The sequence below is a fragment of the Anomaloglossus baeobatrachus genome, chromosome 3, assembly GCF_048569485.1.
Source record: "Anomaloglossus baeobatrachus isolate aAnoBae1 chromosome 3, aAnoBae1.hap1, whole genome shotgun sequence".
In the NCBI taxonomy this organism is placed as follows: Eukaryota; Metazoa; Chordata; class Amphibia; order Anura; family Aromobatidae; genus Anomaloglossus; species Anomaloglossus baeobatrachus.
The window spans coordinates 45,232,758-45,254,204 of NC_134355.1; the positions used below are offsets into that span (position 1 = coordinate 45,232,758).

At 45.7% G+C, this 21,447-nt stretch overlaps 1 protein-coding gene across 7 annotated transcripts in view; it reads right to left on the bottom strand.

Annotated features, from left to right (window-relative positions):
- HHAT (hedgehog acyltransferase) overlaps positions 1–21,447 on the bottom strand; it is a 407,838-nt gene that overhangs the window by 124,414 nt on the left and 261,977 nt on the right. For all 7 annotated transcript variants that reach the window (XM_075339171.1, XM_075339170.1, XM_075339169.1 and 4 more), the window contains one exon: positions 13,745–13,946. In XM_075339171.1, the coding sequence (XP_075195286.1) occupies positions 13,745–13,946 (202 nt within the window). The remainder of the gene's footprint in view (positions 1–13,744; positions 13,947–21,447) is intronic.

Genomic DNA, 21,447 nt, shown 5'->3' on the forward strand with positions numbered 1-21,447 from the left:
TTTAAAAGGAGGCTGGTGCTTGGTATCATTGTTTCTCTTCAGTTAACCATGGTTATCTCTAAAGAAACACGTGCAGCCATCATTGCTCTGCACAAAAATGGCCTAACAGGGAAGAGTATCGCAGCTACAAAGATTGCACCTCAGTCAACAATCTATCGCATCATCAAGAACTTCAAGGAGAGAGCTTCTATTGTTGCCAAAAAGGCTCCAGGGCACCCAAGAAGGACCAGCAAACGCCAGGACCGTATCTTAAAACTGTTTCAGCTGCGGGATGGGACTACCAGCAGTGCCGAGCTAGCTCAGCAATGGCAGCAGGCTGGTGTGAGTGCTTCTGCATGCACTGTGAGGCGGAGACTGCTTGAGCAAGGCCTGGTTTCAAGGAGGGCAGCAAAGAAGCCACTTCTCTCCAGAAAAAACATCAGGGACCGACTGATATTCTGCAAAAGGTACAGGGAGTGGACTGCTGAGGACTGGGGTAAAGTCATTTTCTCAGATAAATCCCCTTTTCGATTGTTTGGGACATCTGGAAAACAGCTTATTAGGAGAAGAAGAGGTGAGCGCTACCACCAGTCTTGTCTCATGCCAACTGTTAAGCATCCGGAAACCATTCATGTGTGGGGTTGCTTCTCAGCCAAGGGAATCGCACCACTCACAGTCTTACCTAAAAACACAGCCATGAATAAAGAATGGTGCCAGAATGTCCTCCAAGAGCAACTTCTCCCAACTGTCCAAGAGCAGTTTGGCGCCCAACAATGCCTTTTCCAGCATGATGGAGCACCTTGCCATAAAGCAAAGGTGATCACTAAATGGCTCATGGAACAAAACTTAGAGATTTTGGGTCCATGGCCTGGAAACTCCCCAGATCTTAATCCCATTGAGAACTTGTGGGCCATCATCAAGAGACGGGTGGACAAACAAAAACCAACAAATTCTGGCAAAATGCAAGCATTGCTTATGCAAGAATGGACAGCGATCAGTCAGGATTTGGTCCAGAAGTTGATTGAGAGCATGCCAGGGAGAATTGCAGAGGTCCTGAAGAAGAAGGGTCAACACTGCAAATATTGACTTGCTGCATTAACTCATTCTAATGTCAATAGAACCTTCTGGTCTCATAATATGATTGCAATTATATTTCTGTATGTGATGTAAACATCAGACAAACACAATTAAAAACTAGAGGGCAACAGATCATGTGAAAATATAATTTTGGTGTCATTCTCAAAACTTTTGGCCATGACTGTAGTAGCCAGGCTACAAAGCCGGTAGCGTGCAACATGTAACGGTGCATCAATATTATCTTCACCTCGATGACCTCAATGTACACAGCGCCTCTGCACTACTTGTATACCGTCCTCGGGTCTTATCTGAGCTGTCATTATTACATTACACACATCTGACTTGTTTCTTTTGTACTTTACATCCAGGAGTGAATAAGAGACATTTATTGTCACGGTTAATACAGATATGACATGTGCCAGGAACAAACAGCCCCAGGTAGATACTGCTGCTGGGCCACAAGATAATTCGGCTTTCGAACAACACCCCTATATTAACCCTACGTTCATGGTTGAGCAAGTGTGCAAATATTATTCTTTACTTATCTTGGGTTTCCATCGTTTCCTATTAATTAGTCACGTCGGGAAAAGTTGCCTCCTGCAAAATGTCACATTTCTTAGAAACCACTGGGTTCAGGGTCTACAAAGTTGAAGCATAAAACCAAACCAGAACTCCTTTTATAGGCAGCTGTATCGGGGATCCTGCTCCTCGTCAGTATAAAGTAGTAGTGAGACGGTTTAGAATAAGCTCTAAGTCTAAGGGGTAAAGATTCTTCTTATGGAGTCTCTTACTTTACACTGATGAAAGGCAAAAACTACGAATCCGCTGTCTGCAAATGGGGCTCTTGTTTGGACATTTTCTTTTCACCCAATGCAATGATAAGAGGTGTAAAGTTAGCCAGGGGCTGGCTGACAAACTTTAGCCTGGGGCAGTCACAAAGCAGTGGCCCTTGAGATGCAGTAACCCATCTTTAGACTGCTTATCTCTGGCTGTTACATTACAGCAGTAGAGGAAAAAGCTTTCAAAATAACGGTGGCTTGTACATCAATATAGGAACATAACCAAACTTACTACATAGATACAGAAACAGAACCCAGCTAATTACATAAATACAGGAACAGAACCCATCTAATTACATACAAAAACAGAACCGAGTTTACTACACAAATACAGTACCAGAACCAAGCTTACTACATAAATACAGGAACAGAACTGAGCTTACTAGATTAATACAAGAACAGAATTGAGCTTACTGCATAAATACAGGAACAGGATTGAGATTACTACATAGAGTCAAGACAGAACCGAGCTAACTACAAAGATACAGGAACAGAACCAAGCTTACTACATAAATACAGTACCAGAACCAAGCTTACTACATAGATACAAGAACAGAACCAAGCTTACTACATAGATATAAGAACAGAACTAAGATAACTACATAGATACAGGAACAGAACCGAGATAACTATATAAATACAGTACCAGAACAAAGCTTACTACATAAATACAGGAACTACATACAGTACCAAAACAGAGCTTACTACGTAGATACAAGAATAGAACCAAGCTAACTACATAGATGCAGGAACAGAACCGAGCTAACTACATAAATACAGTACCATAACAAAAGTTTACTACATAAATACAAGAAGCTAATTACATAAATACAGGTACAAAAATACATACAGCTGCACTCTAGAATGCTAACAATGAATAAGGGAACTCTGGTATTGCATTAATGCTGTAGGAATATTTGAAGGAAAACCCTCAAAAACTTAGCTTATGTATTGGCCAATGCATGTGAGCCCGGTACCAACGGCAAGGTGATCTCAATATACCGAGACCCTAACTTAAATGCCTCTATCTGGGTTAAAAACCTACATGTCTGGGCAGGAAGGATCCAGCTATAAATGAGAGTGGACACAGCCTGGTTATAGGGCAGAGTGCTCAGTCAGAAAGAAATGCACTACAAATATATCAATAATGCCACCTACTGGAGGTAGCAATTACAGTTGAGCAGATAGACCAGAGTCCCATGAATCTATCAGCCATGTCAGTGCATTGTGACCGCTGGATGGCAGCTCTGCGAATCTCTTACCTTTCAGGATCCTCGGCTCGACTTTTATAAGCTAGGGTGGCGTGGCACCATGATACCGGCATAACGAACAAATGACATCAAGTCAGTACAGCTGATCACAAGCTGCACTGGGGGCCCGAAATCTAAGAGATTCACAGAGCTCCCATCCAGCGGTCACAGAGCACGGGCCTGGCTGATGGAGCAGATATTCCAGAATCAATCCACCCAACTCTAGAAGCAATTCTAAAACTCAAAGCCAACCATTTGAAGAGTGTTACCTCTTGACTTAAGATATACAGTGGAACCTTGGTTAACGAGAACAATCCGTTCTGGGAGTGTGCTTGTAAACCAAGTTACTCGTTCAGCAAAGCAAGATTTCCCATAGGGAATCATTGCAATGTAGACAATTCGTTCCACAACTTGTTAAATGTCCCATTCTGGTCCCCTATTGTGTCATTACACACAAACACACACAAACACACAGATATTATGCTCACCTTACCTTCCGTTCCATCGCCGGCCTCTTGGCTCTTGTAGTTCGCCACTACAGGATGTGTATCGGGTAAGCATCATGACGAGGGAGGAACACCCTCTGCCAGAGCGCTGACATCAAAGGCAGGAGCCGCTTGCCTCTGATTGGTCAGCGCGCTGCCTTTGAGTAGCGGCTGACAGCGGAAGTTCCTCCATCGTCTCGATGGTTACTCGATACACATCCTGTACCGGCGAACTACAAGAACCGGGTGGCCGGCGACGGAACGGAAGGTAAGGTGAGCATAATATGTGTTTGTGTGTGTTTGTGTGTGCTTGTGTGTGTTTGTGTGGACTGCAAGAGCGGGTAGAGTGCGATGGATGTACGGACCCGGAAGTGTGTGCGGTGAGTATTTTGCTCGTACGGCAAAGCATGCTCATAAAGCGAGTTACAAAATTACAGCAAGCTTGGCTCGATAAGCGAATTACTCGCAAATCGGGTTACTCGTTAAGCGAGGTTCCACTGTAAATCCAGAAGTTTCATTTGTAGACAGCTGTGGTGTCGTAGTTCTGACTCTTCATTAGTGCAAAGCAGAACACAAACTTTACCCCCCTAGACCCCCATCTTCTCAACTATGGAAATAATCCCGTAATGTGCACTGAAACAGCTGCATTTAGCAAGGCTCTAAAAATGGTGTTCATTAACTACTAGGAATGTTACCTCTAACGGGTGACGCTACAGACCCTATTCTCTCCTTTTTTGAAGAGTCTACCTATAACGTTCCTCTCACAGAGGAGTGAGAGATGCAGGACTCAGGCAGAACACTAGGTGGCACTGGGGATATCTAGAGGCTGAGGGAAGTCAGGCAGACCAAGAGGGCAGGAAGAGAGCAGACAAGAGAGCGGTCGTCAAACAAGCCGGAGATCAGGTACCAGGAGAGTAAGTATAAACACAAGGGGCAAGCAGAACAGTAGTCAGGAGAGAAGGCCGGGGTCAGGAGCCAGACGGGAACAGAAAAGTCAGAGGGGAGTAGACAGAGGCCAGTCCAGGGTCGAGTACCAAAATCAGTCATTATGACCAGGAGACAGGCGCTTATCGCAACGTAGCCAGAGAATACGACTGGCACCACTCCGGGCATGAACTCCCCCAGGTAAAGGAGAGCAACTGTCCGGAAGCGGTGCGTGTGAGTAAGCCCCTCTCACAACTAGCAAACAACGGCCCAACATAGCGCAGAGAATAACATGTGACTGTACACAGAAGAACCTAGCAGAAGGCCCCAGCGCAGGAGCCATACCGCAAGACAGAGCCGTGACACTATCTAAATGTATTAGGTTGGCAAGAGTCAAAACGCGTCAGTATAAGATTACTGTATAAAAATCATACAGAACACTGATCATAATATACTGTATATAACCAATTTATATTACTAATTGAATTGGGTATCATGCATAAGAAAAAAGGGTCTGGCTTTTTTTGCAGAAACAGCGCCACCTTTGTCCACAGGCTGTGTCTGGTATTGCAGTTCAGTCCATTTCAAAAGGATCTGAGCTGCAATTCCAGACTAAGTATATGGACAGCGGTGTTCACCTAAGACAGAGTGAAAGTCCGAATTGTAGACTTTCTAAAGTCTAAGCACGGCACCATTATTGGGGCTGCATTATAACAGTATAGTTTCTCCCCTTCTCAGAATATGGAGCAGATGATGCCAAGAAAACGTAGAGAGAGATGTGATCCGACTCTGACAATAATGTCTATCACCATACAGAACACTTTTCGAGGCCCTAAATCAATATGAAATGTTTGATCCCCAATTTTCACCTTACGGAGTCCATTTGTGGAGTCACATTCCCCGCTGCTTGTATATGTCACTCCGCTGCTACAGAAAACAATTCAATATCCTTCATCTGTCGTCTGCAAGCAAATGTTCTACAGCTACAAACAACATACATCAAATGGCTCTCTGAACCCAGAACAAGAACATGCGGGGTACAAAGACGGACAAATCATAAGGAACTTCTTGTACTAGGATCAGGAAATGTATATCCACTGATGAACATGTTTTTTTATTTCACCGATGGAGTGTTGCTTTAAATCTAAGCCCCCTGCCCTTGGTCTATACTCACCTTCTGGCATTTTCATCTGTTTTCACTTTGTGACCTGCCGGCAGCTGCAGTGTTTCATGGAGTGCGCTGGATGTCACAACTCAATACAAGTCTATGAGAGCCTCGTTTTGGCTCTCTTAGACTTAAGCGGGCTTTACACACTACAATATATCTTACGATGTGTCAGCGGGGTCACGTCGTAAGTGACGCACATCCGGCATTGTAAGTTATATTGTAGCGTGTGAAACCTACGTGCGATTGCGATTGAACGTTAAAACGCTCATCACACGCACGTCGTTCAGTTGCTAAAAATTGACCGTGAGGTTGTTCAGTGTTGCCGAGGTAGCGCACATCGCTGTGTGTGACACCGCGAGAACGATGAACAGATCTTACCTGCGTCCCGCGGCTCCCGCCGGCAATGCGGAAGGAAGGAGGTGGGCGGGATGTGTACGTCCCGCTCATCTCCGCCCCTCCGCTTCTATTGGCCGGCTGCCGCGTGACGTCGATGTGACGCCGAACGTCCCTCCCACTCCAGGAAGTGGACGTTCGCCGCCCACATCAAGGTCGTATGGACGGGTAAGTACATGTGACGGCAAATAATCGTTTATGCAACACGTTCAACAAATTGAACGTGCCGCACATACGATGGGGGTGGGTACGATCGCATACGATATCGTATGCTTAATCATAAGGTATAAAGCAGGCTTTATAGTGAGAGATTGCGATGTAACTTCTGACTAGTCAGAAGTTAAGGGCACAAGATGGCATTGGGGACCGGAGAAATGCCAAAAAAAATGTTTCATGGAGCGCACCGAAGATCACAACTCGATAACAGTCTATGAGAGCCTCATTCTGGCTCTCGTAGACTTATATTGAGAGATTGTGATGTAACTCTTGGCCAGTTGGACATTAAGGGCACCAGATGGCACTGTGCAACCAGAGAGATACCAAAAAAGATGCTTCATGGAGCGCAGTGCAGGTCACAACTCAATACAAGTCCTTGAGACTCTCATTCTGGCTCTCATAGACTTATAGTGAGAGATTTCGATGTAACTTCTGACTTCTGGCCATTCACAAGTTAAGGGCACAAGATGGCACTGTGGAAATGGAGAGATGCCAAAAAAAGATCAAAATGCCAGAGGGTGAGTACAATACCTGGGGCAAGGGACTGGGGTTTAAAGGACCACTCTAGCATTAAAAAACGCCCAAAGCTCTGGAGTTGTGCTTTAATGTGTGTGATTTCGGTACTGATCACGAGATCAGATTCATTCTATGCTGGTAATTTTAAAGAAAGGAATCAGATTAAAGTTTGGATGTAAAAACCCCCAAAACTGAATGGTTTAGAAATTCAGAAGTCAGTGCACATCCGCCCGATCAAGGACCGCATGGACCGGTCACAGGTCTCCGGATTATATCTACTGTATATGCCTTTGAGACTGCCGAGTTCGGGTGGGGAGACCGGAGACCTGTGGGCAGTCTGTGCTTCCTATACGCACGGACGTGTGAATGAAACCTTACATGTATACTAGTATACTACTTGATGGGCGCAGTACATCGCATCAGTATCATGGCGCGGACTGGGGAAGGACCGACGAGAGCCAAAAAACACAAGAACAAGGGTTAAACCAGGACAAACAAAAGGTACACTGGGGAAACTTTAACAACGCAGGGCCCTAGGACTAGTGAGAGGGAAGATGGACACCTCCTTCGCTTACCTGCCACTGTATCTTGCACTCCTCGCCAGTCCCTATACTGGTTCCTCACCTGTCACTGAGCAGGAACCTGAAGACCTGAAAAACACCCTACAATAGTCCTGGCTAGAGAGTGGGCAGGTGAGGGACGTTAGCCCCACCGCTGCACTAGAACAACACACCAGGGAAGGAAGATAGATGGGGGAAAACAATACAACAGACTACAGCCTCCACAGCAAGAGAGGATTTCTGCAGCTCCTTCCACCTCTTGGCCCAGCATCCAAATGGCAAAGAGAATAACCAGCCCCCTCTGCTGGTAGCAGAGGGTATATAAAGGGACTGGGAAACATCTGAGCTAGTAATTAGTCTGCTTGCTGGCAAGTAATAATAATATTAACCCTTCAACTCCTAAAGGAAAGGAAACACATTTAATATTGAGAGTCCAGAATGGAAAATGACTCAAGTCCTGAATCTGTCACTAGTCTCATCATGCAAAGAGACAGACGTGACAATCAGATGGAAATATAAATGTTCTAAAACCTTGATTTTTGTAATGCAAATACAATATGCCGCCTCAATTTCGTTTCATCTTATTTGCACCAAGTGCTTTACATTTCTTGAGCTTTGTCTACTAGAAATTTTCCATTAAACGCATCATTTCCATTTCAACATCTCCCTTAAGAACTTTAGCAGCGACGTAAAGAAGACTATGGATATACACCGGCTCCCATTATTATTATTATTGTGCTTTTATAGGACATTTACACTTTTTAGTTAATGAACATTAGAACCATTTGATACAGAAGCTAAATAACGAAAAAGTTGAGCGCCGCGCCTGATCTGCCGGCAGCGGTTATAGAGGAGGAGAAGCTAAGCAGAGGTATAGATAGTTTTACTTTGAGTTGAGCAAAAAAATTTGCAACCCTCACCCACCCCCATCCCTTCCTCCGAGCCCTGAGGCCACTGGACCTGAGCTCTACGAACCTGAACCTCCTTCTCGTCCTGTGTCTGACCGTACAGGAACATGGTCTGATCATACCACATCTTCTGAGTCGGGGAGGAAGCAAAGGAGTATACAGGCATTACAGCACAGCTGATTCTTTCTGTGAGGTAAAACATTTCCTTTCCAGTACAACATTTCCCTTCCTGTACGTTCACCTTCCTGTACATTTCCCTTCCTGTACAACATTAACCTTCCTGTACAACATTAACCTTCCTGTACAACATTAACCTTCCTGTACATTTCCCTTCCTGTACAACATTGCCCTTCCTGTACAACATTTCCCTTCCCGTACAACATTTCACTTCCTGTACAATATTTCCCTTCCTGTACAACATTAACCTTCCTGTACAACATTATCCTTCCTGTACAACATTAAACTTCCTGTACATTTCACTTCCTGTACAACATTTCCCTTCCTGTACATTTCACATCCTGTACAACATTACCCTTCCTTTACAACATTAACCTTCCTGTACAACATTTCCCTTCCTGTACAACATTTCCCTTCCTGTACAACATTAACCTTCCTGTACAACATTTCCCTTCCTGTACAACATTTCCCTTTCTGTACAACATTTCCCTTCCTGTACAACATTTCTGATCTGGCTGAACACACTTCTGTGACAAAACAAGGAGGGAAAAAAAAGAGTTGAGGGGAGAGGAGAGAATTGTAAACAATGCTTTTTGAGAAAAACGCATCGAAAACGCATGCAAGCAAGCGTTTTTGAATGTGTTTTTCATGCGTTTTTTTAGGTGTGTTTTTTAAGACTTGTCAGTGTTAATAAAGTTGGTTGAACACAGAACTTTGGAAAAAAAAACCCTGTGATGTCATTTCCTTCTCCACATTCTGTTTGGATAAATGGGAGGGCTTGGAATGGAAGGAGCACCATTTGAATTTTGGAAAAGTTGAAATAAACTTCGCGCACCATGTCACATTAGCAGGGCCCCTTGGGCACCTATACGTCAGAAAACCCCCACAAGTGACCCCATTTTGGAATCTGCACCCCTCAAGGATTTTATTCAGGAGTATATTAAGCATTTTGAATCCACAGCTACTTCACCCAAAATGTTGCTGTAGCAACAATATTCTCACTTTTAGGCTATGTGGCCGTGATCCAGCGACACGGCGTCTAGTACACAGTGTCAGCCTTCCTGCAGAGATGTGAGTGTTGTCCATGGGAGACCGCAGCTGCCCATGCCCACGATTTGGGTTCAGGCTGCTGTGGACTTCAGCTCTATTCTACCTGCAGAGAGCACTCTCGTCTCCACAGCATAAATTGACATGCTGAGGCTCGGGAAGCCACCCCACCGGTCAGTTTATGCTGCGGAGAAAAGAAGCACATTGGGCACGGGATCTCCAAAAATCCTTCCACTGTGCTTCTACTGCACAACGCAGCGCTATGGACGCAGGGAAAACACTCAGCGCCCAAACCACTGCAAAACCTGATTGTGGGCACACAGCCAAAAAAGCGTCAATGGATGAATGGATGTCAAATATATATAACGTCCTAACCCCGCCTGCATATTCTAAGCTGGCACCTTTAGTACCTTTCATGTGGCACTAAAGGGTGCCTAGCTTAGTATTTATCCCAAAAAAAAACCAATGAAAAAATGGCGTGGGGTCCCCCCTATTTTTGATAGCCAGTCAGGGTAAAGCAGACAGCTGTAGCCTGCAAACCACAGCTGGCAGCTTCATCTTGTCTGGTGATCAATTTGGAGGGCTCCCCAGGCTTTTTTTTTTTATTTATAAATAAAGAATTAAAAAAAAATAACATGGGGTCCCCCCAAATTAGATCACCAGCCAAGGTGAAGCTGACAGCTGGGGTCTGGTATTCTCAGGGTGGGAAGAGCCATGGTTATTGGACTCTTCCAAACCTAAAAATAGCAGGCCGCAGCCGCCCCAGAAGTGGCACATCCATTAGATGCGCCAATCCTGGCGCTTCGCCCCAACTCATCCCGCGCCCTGGTGCGTTGGCAAACAGGGTAATAAATGGGGTTGATACCAGATGTGTAATGTCACCTGGCATCAAGCCCAGCAATTAGTGATGTCACGGTGTCTATCAGATACCAGACATAACTAATTGACAGTAAACAAAAGCAAAAAAAAAAATGACAAAAATTTTTTTATTAGAAAAAACACTCCCCAAATCATTCCCTTGTTCTCCAATTTAATCAAAAAATTTGAAAAAAATGGGTCAGCAGAAATCCATTTGGACGTCCCACGTCAGCTCTGGACCTTCTAGAATATGGGGGCACGTTCAGGGAACGTATCCCCCATTTTCTAGGAGGGCAGACCCTCCATTTGAGGAGAGTGGGTGCCAAAAATCTGCACCCACTCTCCCCGGGTCACAGCTGCAGAGTGCGAGCAGCCAGCACAGCTCTCTGAACACAGTGCTGAGCTGTCAGCTGCTCTGCTCATGTGACCGCACTGACCGGCGTCTGCTATGAAGGAGGAGGGGGCCGCGGGGGATCAGCGCTGCGACCGGACAGGTAAGGGGGAATACCGGGGGAACAGGGGGTGACCTGGCAGGGCCTGGGGGGCATTTTTCTGTCGCATGTCTCAAGGCACATGCGACAGAAATCATAGGAGTAGGTTGCGGCCGGTGCGCTACTGTGAGCGCGGCCATGTTGGATTTTCGGGAGGGTGGTCGGGGGTCGGGCGGGCACTCTGGTGACACCGGGGGCTTTCCAGGACTTTGCAAGGAAGTGAGGTCAACAGGAAACCTCTTGACCTCACTTCCAGGTAAATGCCTGCGTTCTGGCGTGCCGACAAAGCCCGCGGACCGCAACAAAAAAGCAGCTCACTGCGGTGTAGCTGCGTTCTGACCCGCATCATTGATTTCAATGGGGGAGAGAACGCAGCCACACCGCACAAAAGAAGTGACATGCTGCTTTTCTTTCCGCACCGATTTTTGGCATCCAAAACGCTGCGTTTAGAAACGCAGCGTGTGCACTGATTTTTCGGCTTTCTCATACACTTTGCTGGGAAAGCTGAACGCATGCAATTTGCCACTGAAACGCTGCGGTTCTAAACGCAGCGTTTCTGCGGTAAAAAACGCAACGTGTGCACACAAAATTAAAATACCATAATAATCCATTAGGCATTAAACATAATCTCAATTATGAAAGAACCACGGAAAAAGCAAAAGGGTTTAAACCGTGGAGAGGTGTGCACACCACAGGCAGCAATCAAAAACAGGAGGACAAAGTGGCTAAGGCTAAGTTCACATTTCCGTTGATTTGTATCAGTCACATGCGTCGCTTGACGCATGTGACTGATGCGCTGTTCAACGCTGTACAACGGATGACAAAGAACAGAATTCTTTGTCGGATTCCGTTGTGTGCGGGGGGCGGAGTTCTGGGGCAGAGCCGAGCGGGGGGCGGGGCCAGGCGCTGAGGATGTCAGTGGAAGTGCTGCGGTCTGCATGGCTGGGGACAGGTGAGTGTATCTGTGAGTGAGTGAGTGTGTGTATGTGCATGTATGTATGTATGTATGTATGTATGTATGTATGTATGTATGTGTGTGCACATGCAAAGTGCGGGAGGGGGCGGAGCCGAGCGGGGGGCGGGGCCAGGCGCTGAGGATGTCAGTAGAAGTGCTGCGGTCTGCATGGCTGGGGACAGGTGAGTGTGTGAGTGAATGTGTGTATGTGCATGTATGTATGTATGTATGTGTGTGTGTGCACATGCAAAGTGCGGGAGGGGGCGGAGCCGAGCAGGGGGCGGGGCCAGACGAGGGTGTCAGTGCTTGTCTGCATGGCTGGGGACAGGTGTGTGTGTGTGTGTACATACATGTGCGGAGTGCGGGAGGGGGCGGGGCCGAGCGGGGAAGTGTCGGCCTCCCTGCACACGTAACCAGCCTAAATATCGGGTAACAGCAAAGCACCCGATGTTTACCTTGGTTACCCGATATTTACCTTGGTTACGGGCCTACACCGCTTAGCGCTGGCTCCTTGCACCGTAACCAGGGTAAATATCGGGTAACCAACCAAAGCTGGTGACGTGTGCAGGGAGCCAGAGAGCATGCGCAGCGAAATCCGACGGATCTCGCTGCTCAAAAAACGTTACATGCTGCGTTCCTCCCGCCCGGCGGTCAGTCGTTCCACGACTGATCAGTCGGGCGGAGGGTGCAACGCAGCATCATCAGTCACAATCCGCTGCTCATACAAGTCTATGGGAGCAGCGGAATCCGCTAAACGGATTCCGCTGTTTACAAGAGCAGCGGATTGTGACTGATAGATTTTAGCGGAAATGTGAACTTAGCCTAATATGCAAAGAATTACAAATATTTATTCAATAGTATACAAAACATTACAAAAATATCGTGGAGAAGAAGAGCAAGACATGACAAAAAACTGGCATCATGGATGGTAAAGCAGTTAATACAAAGGGCTGCACTGAAGGCTGAAATGGTACAATGCCATATAGTCACAGTATAAGTATATAATCAATCACAAAAACATACCCAGTGCAGCCGAAATAAGAGGTAATAAAGTGCCAGTAGTGCAGAGGACAGAGGTCTGGATACCCCCCTAGGAAGTTACTCTTTTCACGCGAAACGCGCGTTACCCTTCCTAGGGGGTATCCAGACCTCTGTCCTCTGCACTACTGGCACTTTATTACCTCTTATTTCGGCTGCACTGGGTATGTTTTTGTGATTGATTATATACTTATACTGTGACTATATGGCATTGTACCATTTCAGCCTTCAGTGCAGCCCTTTGTATTAACTGCTTTACCATCCATGATGCCAGTTTTTTGTCATGTCTTGCTCTTCTTCTCCACGATATTTTTGTAATGTTTTGTATACTATTGAATAAATATTTGTAATTCTTTGCATATTAGCCACTTTGTCCTCCTGTTTTTGATAACGTGTGCACACAGCCTAACATTTCCCTTCCTGTATAACATTACCCCTCTTGTACAACATTACCCTTCATATACAGCATTACCCTTCCTGTACAACATTTCCCTTCCTGTACAACTCGTCCTGCTAAAAACAAGCCCTGATATGGCTATATTGATGGAAAAATACAAAGGTAAAGCCTCTTTGAAGAAAGGGAAGAAAAACTGGAAAATGAAAAAACGCCTGGTGGTGAAGGGATTAAAGGGGTTTTCCCAAGAGCAAAATCTATTTTAATCAATAGATCTTGGAATAATAATTATTTCCACAATTGGATGTGATTAAAAAAATGTCCCTGTGCTGAGATAATCTTATATATGTGTCCCTGCTGTGTACTGTGTAATGGCCGTGTCTGACCGTACAGGGACATGGTCTGATCATACCATACCTCATCTCTAGATTCAAACAATTCTTTCATTACAAGAGTCTTTAGTACTTACAATTTTGTCCTCAATAAATGGAAGAGAGAGGAGTCTTTTGAATCCATATTCCACTATGATGCCGATCCAGTTGAGTGCTGCCCAGTACCAGAGATATTCATGGCCTCCGTGCCAGTAACTCACAAAGATAAAGGTAGACGCAGTGGATAGCAGCATTCCTCCCAGCCCCGAGTGTGAGCCGCCCATCGGGATGTAAACGTACCTGCAGAAAGACATTATGTACTATCATTGGATGATGTCAAATCGGCCCTCCAAGGTCATATATTGGGGTCAAAGGAACTCGCTTTGTTCCAGAGATCAGTGCAGCAGATCCTACAGTGATGATTCTCCACATTAAGAACATTATGAAATTCCTAATTCAACTTCACTTTAAGCCCAAAACTCTACTCAGAAAAATGTATACACATCATCAATTTCTTAAAGGGTTATCCGGCTTATTTTGACTTTTTTTTATTATTTCCCTATTGGGCTACATTGGGGCAGGTAAGTAGATAGAAAGCACTTACCTGCCCTGCTTTCAGCCCCTCTCCCCCGGCTCAGAGCGGCCATGTGACCGCTCCTGCCACGATTTTGCTGCTTCCGGTCATTTCATGTCAACATGGGCAGGACCATGTTGACATGCAAATCTGGGAACAGCTTGTTGCCGCCCTACTGGGCCGGTACAGTGCGTGGAGTCCCCGCCCCCTTCCCTGCACCCTCCCACGCATTCCCCCGCACCCTGTACTCTACCCGCAACCTTCCCCGGCACTGCTGTTGGACCCGTGAGCTGAGGGGAGGGGCCTGCCTGCGGCTGCTGTGGAGTCACCGCCAGCACCGGTCCCCTGATCAGGATTGCACATTCAAATGTACCGGCATCACACATCACAGATGCCGATACATTTGAAAGCGCTGATGAGAGGGTGCGCAGCGCTGCTTCTCATCACTGTCCCGCTGTCTGTGTCTGACAGTTTAGGACAGCGGTGACGTCACTACTGTGCTGATATGTCCAGACCAGACAGAGGACGACCTTGCAGGAGCGGCGGGGACCGAGGAGGGGTAAGTATGTATTCCCTACATGTGGTCTCTATCGGGGTGGGGGTGGGGGGTCAATAAAGAGCGCCATGTGTGTGTGTGTGTGTGGGGGGGGGGGGGAGGGTTGCAGAGCCCGATGTGTGTGTGGGTTGTAGAGCCCAATGTGTGTGTGGGGTGCAGAGCCCAATGTGTGTGTGGGGTGCAGAGCCCTATGTGTGTGTGGGGTGCAGAGCCCTATGTGTGTGTGTGGTGCAGAGCCCTATGTGTGTGTGTGCGGTGCAGAGCCCTATGTGCTGTGGGGTGCAGAGCCCTATGCGTGTGTGGGGAGTGCATAGCCCGATGTGGTGGGCGGTGCAGAGCCCTATGTGTGTGTGCGGTGCAGAGCCTGATGTGTGTGTGAGGAGTGCAGTGACAATAATGTGCAAGAATCAGTGATGAAGTTGAAGTTACGCAGGGGATGGATATTTCAGCAAGACAATGATCCAAAACACCGCTCCATATCTACTCAGGCATTCATGCAGAGGAACAATTACAATGTTCTGGAATGGCCATCCCAGTCCCCAGACCTGAATATCATTGAAAATCTGTGGGATGATTTGAAGCGGCTGTCCATGCTCGGCGACCATCAAACTTAACTGAACTGGAATTGTTTTGTAAACAGGAATGGTCAAATCTACCTTCATCCAGGATCCAGGAACTCATTAAAAGCTACAGGAAGCGACTAGAGGCTGTGATTTTTGCAAAAGGAGGATCTACAAAATATTAATGTCACTTTTATGTTGAGGTGCCCATACTTTTGCACCGGTCAAATTTTGTTGAAATGCGGATTGCACATTTTCTGTTAGTACAATAAACCTCATTTCAATCCAGAAATATTACTCAGTCCATCAGTTATTAGATATATGAAACTGAAATAGCTGTTGCAAAAATACAAATTGTTATAAAGAAAAAAGGGTAACATTAACCCCTTCAGCCCCGGGGCACTTTCCGTTTTTGCGTTTTTGTTTTTTGCTCCCCTTCTTCCGAGAGCCGTAACTTTTTTATTTTTCCGGCAATCTTGCCATATGAGGACTTGTTTTTTGCGGGACAAGTTGTACTTTTAAATGAAAACATAAGTTTTACCATATGGTGTACTGGAAAACAGCAAAAAAATTCCAAATGTGGAAAAATTGCAAAAAAAGTGGGATGGCACAATAGTTTTTGGGATGTTTTATTCACGGTATTCACTATATGGTAAAACTGATGTGTGGGTATGATGCCTGAGGTCGGTGCGAGTTTGTAGACACCAAACATGTATAGGCTTACTTGTATCTAAGGGGTTAAAAAAAATTCACAAGTTTGTCCAATAAAAGTGGCGCACGTTTTGCGACATTTTCCGAAACACGTATCGTTCTTATTTTTTGGGATCTATGGCTTAGTGATGGCTTATTATTTGCGTCTCGAGCTGACGTTTATAATGGTACCATTTTTGCGCAGATGCTACGTTTTGATCGCCTGTTATTGCATTTTGCGTAAAACTTGCGGCGACCAAAAAACGTAATTTTGGCGTTTGGAATTTTTTTGCCACTACACCGTTTACCAATCAGATAAATTGATTTTATATTTTGATAGATCGGGCATTTCTGAATGCGGCAATACCAAATATGTGTATATTTATTTATTTTTTAACCCTTTAATTTTCAATGGGGGTGATTTGAACTTTTAGGTTTTTTGTTTTTTATTTTTTAAAACTTTTTTTTTTTTACTTTTTTTTTTATTTTACTAATCCCCCTAGGGGGCTATAGCGATCAGCAATCCGATCGCTCTTATCTATCTGCTGATCAAAGCTATACAGCTGTAAACAGCAGATTCAGTCACTTTCTGTTTCTCTCTGCTCGCGGCCGAGGGAAAACGAAAGTGAAACTTCATAGCTGCAGGCATCATCACATGATCCTGTGCTACGATTTCAACCACCGATAGTCACGTGATCACGCACGTGACTTCTGGTGGGGGCGGCGGTAAGTAAAAAACATGGCCGCGCGCATATAGATCTTGCTGCCAGACTTTGGCAGCAAGATTTAAGGGGTTAATGGCCGCGGGTGGAAGCGATTCCACCCGCGGCTAGCAGGTACACATGTCAGCTGTTGAAAACAGCTGATATGTGTGCCGACCGCCGACGCCTGCCCGCGGCAGGGGGCGAGGCTTAACGGGACACGCTCCATGACGGATATATCCGTCCATGGTCGTGAAGGGGTTAATAGGGGTGCCCAAACTTTTTCATATGACTGTATATACAGCATGTTAGTATGCTGTATATAAGAGCCTGGTTGTGGTGGCCGCAGCTTATAGTCCAAAAAACTGGTGACAGGTTTCCTTTAAAAGAGGATTATGTGACATCTCACATTATATATCGGCTTGGGGGGGGGGGCGGGGGGGTCCTGCTTACTCTTAATCTGCCCCAGATTACAATACACATATAATAGTGCCATACAGTAACACTATTTCTGATTAAACACGCTCTAACGCCTCTCTGCTGCTGGCACGAGTCATTATTTGTAGACTTTCCCTTATAATTCTGGACCGGAGGCAGCAGAGGAAGACTATTACAATAATCACACGTCAGGTCACTTATGTAAAACTTCGAGTCAGATCTGGCTGAACACACTTCTGTGACAAAACAAGGAGGGAAAAAAAAGAGTTGAAATTTAAAAACTGAGGAGCGTTTCTTATTAATTGCTTGATTAACTTTCCCAAGAAACCTGACCAGTAGACAGAGCAGATTTAGTGTGATTAGATTTTAATAACACAGTACACCGCCGAGCGCAGACAACGAGACGTTCGGGGAAATCAAGTATTCCGCAACTGTATATTATTTGCTCTTCTCGTCTCCATTCAATATTCCGCAGTTTGTGGACTGCATCTGTGTTTCCCACGCAAATAAAATCTGGAATCCCCCAGGTATTCGATGTTTGCTAATTAAATGCATCCAACCTAATTCTTACAAAAAAAATCCCTTATCTTCTGATGAACGTCTCTATCTCGCTTCATCTTAAAAATTAGGCAATGTTCACACTACGTTGTTTTAACATGCGTCATAAACGTTTTTCTGCTGTAAAAGCGGATCCTGTTTTTACAGCAAAAAAACGCATGCAAACGCATGTGTTATTTTGCAGGATCCGGTCACTTTAAGTTTATGGGCGGGCATTGGAGTCATGTGATCGGGAGTGAGGGGAACTGAAGGTGATAGACTGGGAGCCGGCTTCTGACAGCTGCAGAGGCTCGTAACCAAGGTAAACATCGGGTAACTTGCTTGGATACCCGATATTTACATTAGTTACGAGCATCCGCAGGTGCTAGGAGCCGGCTGCCTGCTCCCTGCACACGTAACCAACGTAAACATCGGGTAACTAAGAGAAGCGCTTTGCTTGGTTACCCGATATTTATCTTGGTTACAAGTGTCTGCAGCTCTCAGGCGGGGGAGAGGGAGAGGGTGAGAGAGGCAGAGAGGGAGGGGGAGAGAGACAGAGAGGGAGGGGGCGAGAGGGAGGGGGCGAGAGGGAGGCGGAGAGAGGGAGGGGGAGAGAGACAGAGAGGGAGGGGGCGAGAGGGAGGCGGAGAGAGGGAGGGGAAGAGAGACAGAGAGGGAGGGGGCGAGAGGGAGGGGGCGAGAGGGAGGGGGCGAGAGGGAGGCGGAGAGAGGGAGGGGGAGAGAGGGAGGGGGAGAGAGACAGAGAGGGAGGGGGCGAGAGGGAGGCGGAGAGAGGGAGGGGGAGAGAGGGAGGGGGAGAGAGGGAGGGGGCGAGAGGGAGGGGGCGAGAGGGAGGCAGAGAGAGAGACTGATCACCTGAGGCTGGTTTCTGGGCATGCTCAGTAGAGCAAGCAGGATCCTGTCTATCAGCATGCCAGCGTTCACATATGTTTGCGTGCAAAGAGAAACCAAGGAAAAAATTGTGAAAAAATACCCTGCTGTAACTAAATAAAAGCATAGTGCATATAAACATAGGGTACTAAGTAAACACTGTTTTTGATCAAAAAAAAGCATAAAGCTATCCCACCAAACGTCAAGGTGTACCCAGTTGGGATAGTACCTACACTCTCTAATATTAAAACCTTACCATGGGTCTAAAATAGGCCTCAATGTGGCTAAGGGCTGAGAGTGACCGGGTCCCAACAGGACACACAGTCAGGGGGATTCACAGAATGAAATGCCCAGCTCACTGAGAAGGGGGCCACTCCCTGTTTGTACTGAATACAAAAAAACTACATAAAAACAAAAAAGTGAGCCGGAGTATGAGATGGTATACATGGAGCTTGTGAGCTCATGTTCACACTGGCCATAAGACAAAGAGAAACCAAGGAAAAAATTGTGAAAAAATACCCTGCTGTAACTAAATAAATATATGTTTGCGTGCAGTATAGTCAGGATCCAGCAATTTGCAGTATTTGGACGCAGCTCAAAAACACTACAAGTAGCGTTTTTGAAAAATGTTAAAAAACTGCAAGTCGCTGGATCCTCACTATAACGCATGTGAACGCAGGTGAACGCATGTAGACGCGAGTCCATTGCAAATGCATTGAAATGAAAACGCATTTGCACTGGATCCGTTTTTGCATTAAAAAAAACATTCATGACGCATGTTAAAAAAAGTAGTGTGAAAGCAATGTTCACACGCAGTGTTTTTGCACCTTTTTTTCTACAGGCTTTGCTCCTTTTTTTTTGTTTGCGTTTTTGCAGTGTTTGTTTAGGTGTGGAATATTTGTCATTTTCCTATAGTATATGTTTAATAGAGAATTATTTTTATTAACCAAGAATACAGCAAAAAAAGATAAAAAAATGCAAAAAAAACAGCAAAACTTGATTTTCCATATCAATATTTATTAATTTATTTTCCTTTTTCCTGACCAGACACATTTTCTGGTTTTATCATATACTGAACAAAAATATAAACACAAATCTTTTGTTTTTTCGATGTACAAAAGGCCTTTTCCTCTCAAATATTGATCACAAGTTTGTCAAAATCTGTGTAAGGCCTCTTTCCCACATCAGTCAAAAACACCGACATTTTTCCCTAATGTGTAAAAGATGCATATGGCCCTTCAGTTTGGCACACGTGTGTTCTCCGTGTGCTATCTGTTATAGCACATGGAGTTCAGGCACTTCTATACTCACCTGTGCCCAGCACTGCTCTGTGTGGTGCTGATGTCTCCGACTCTGCTGCCTCCGGCCGCTGCGGTCTCCCCGCTGCTGTTAATTTCAGGTCGCGGTGCAGTGAATATTCATGAGCATAATTAGCCAGCCTGGAAGCAGCAGACAGCAGCGGTCGGAGACAGCAGCGCTGGAGACAGGTGAGTATAAAAATCATTTTATTTCAAAGATACATGTTTTCTCTGGTACATTTCACACTGATCCCACCATAATGTGGTCCGTGTGACATCAGTAACTTATCCGTGTGGCATCAGAAAAAAAATGGACTTGTCTCCGTGCGCAAACAAGGGCACGCGTGTCTGCCGCACGGAAACACTGTCCGTGAGAAATCACTGATGTGTGTGAAGACAGGGAGAATAAAGCCGGCATGGATTGGACGCAGGGCTCACGTGACGTCACAATTCCAAGGGAGCCCCGTCACCACGAGCCCGGACACCACTGGATGGGCGCCGGTACAGCAGCTGAATATAGGCTTTAATATTTTACCTGGGGGAGACATGTGGAATAAAAAGGGGTTGTCCTAGTAGTGGACGACACCTTTAAGCAACAGCATATCCTAGTGCTATGACATTTTGGATTCAAAGCTGTAGCCCGAAAGAGGTAAATGTTTACTTAACCCCTAAATGGCTATAGGATTGAAAATAACCGGAACAGTGGTTAATACTGGGTTTTGGGGAAGGGGGGGTTCCAGTGATGGATTTTTGTGTTCCCCATATTGGAATGTGTTTCCTTTGGTTTTCCAGTTATCTCCCACACCACAAACATAATGAAAGGTTAATTTTGACATTAAGATTTTGAGTCCCAATGTGGACAGTGACCAGTGTGAGCAATCTCTGTACGGCGCCGCGGAATGTGTCAGCACTACATAAGTGAATAAAAACATAAGTCGCAGCAGCAAGAAGTAAAAGTCTTGGAATAATGAAAAAACACAGGATGGATAGACATGTTACTGAAGAAAAAATGGAAACTATATTTTCAAAACATCTCGATTTATTCAGCATGGAATATAAGCACCAATTGTAGAAATCCTGGCACTTACAGTCTCTGCTGCTATCACTGAGATCATTAATGGTCGTCTGATGAAGGTTCTGCTGCTGAATGCACTTGAGTAAATCATCAAGATCCTCTGCTGGCAACTTCTGTGTAATCACCGACTAATGACGTTCCAGATGTGCTCGATGGAGACAAGTCCGGAGAGGCTGCAGCCATGGGAGCATGTTTAGGTTTCGCAGGCTGCTCACAGTAGAACAAACAAGTGGCCTGTCATTGTGGTATAGAAACGTGGCTCCTGGGACACTTTGGAGAAATGCTCATGTTTCGGACGGGGGATAGACCACGACAGGGGCTGCTCGGGACGCTCGGATCCGGGATCGTCGCTGTGGCTCAAGTGACAGCCGGACACGAGCTCGTGCAGCCGTACGTCCTCACAAGTCAATAAGGGGGGTGTATTTACAGGGGGAAAGTTTGTCAGTGACGCCACCCGTGGGTTGCGGTGAGAGTTTGTAGC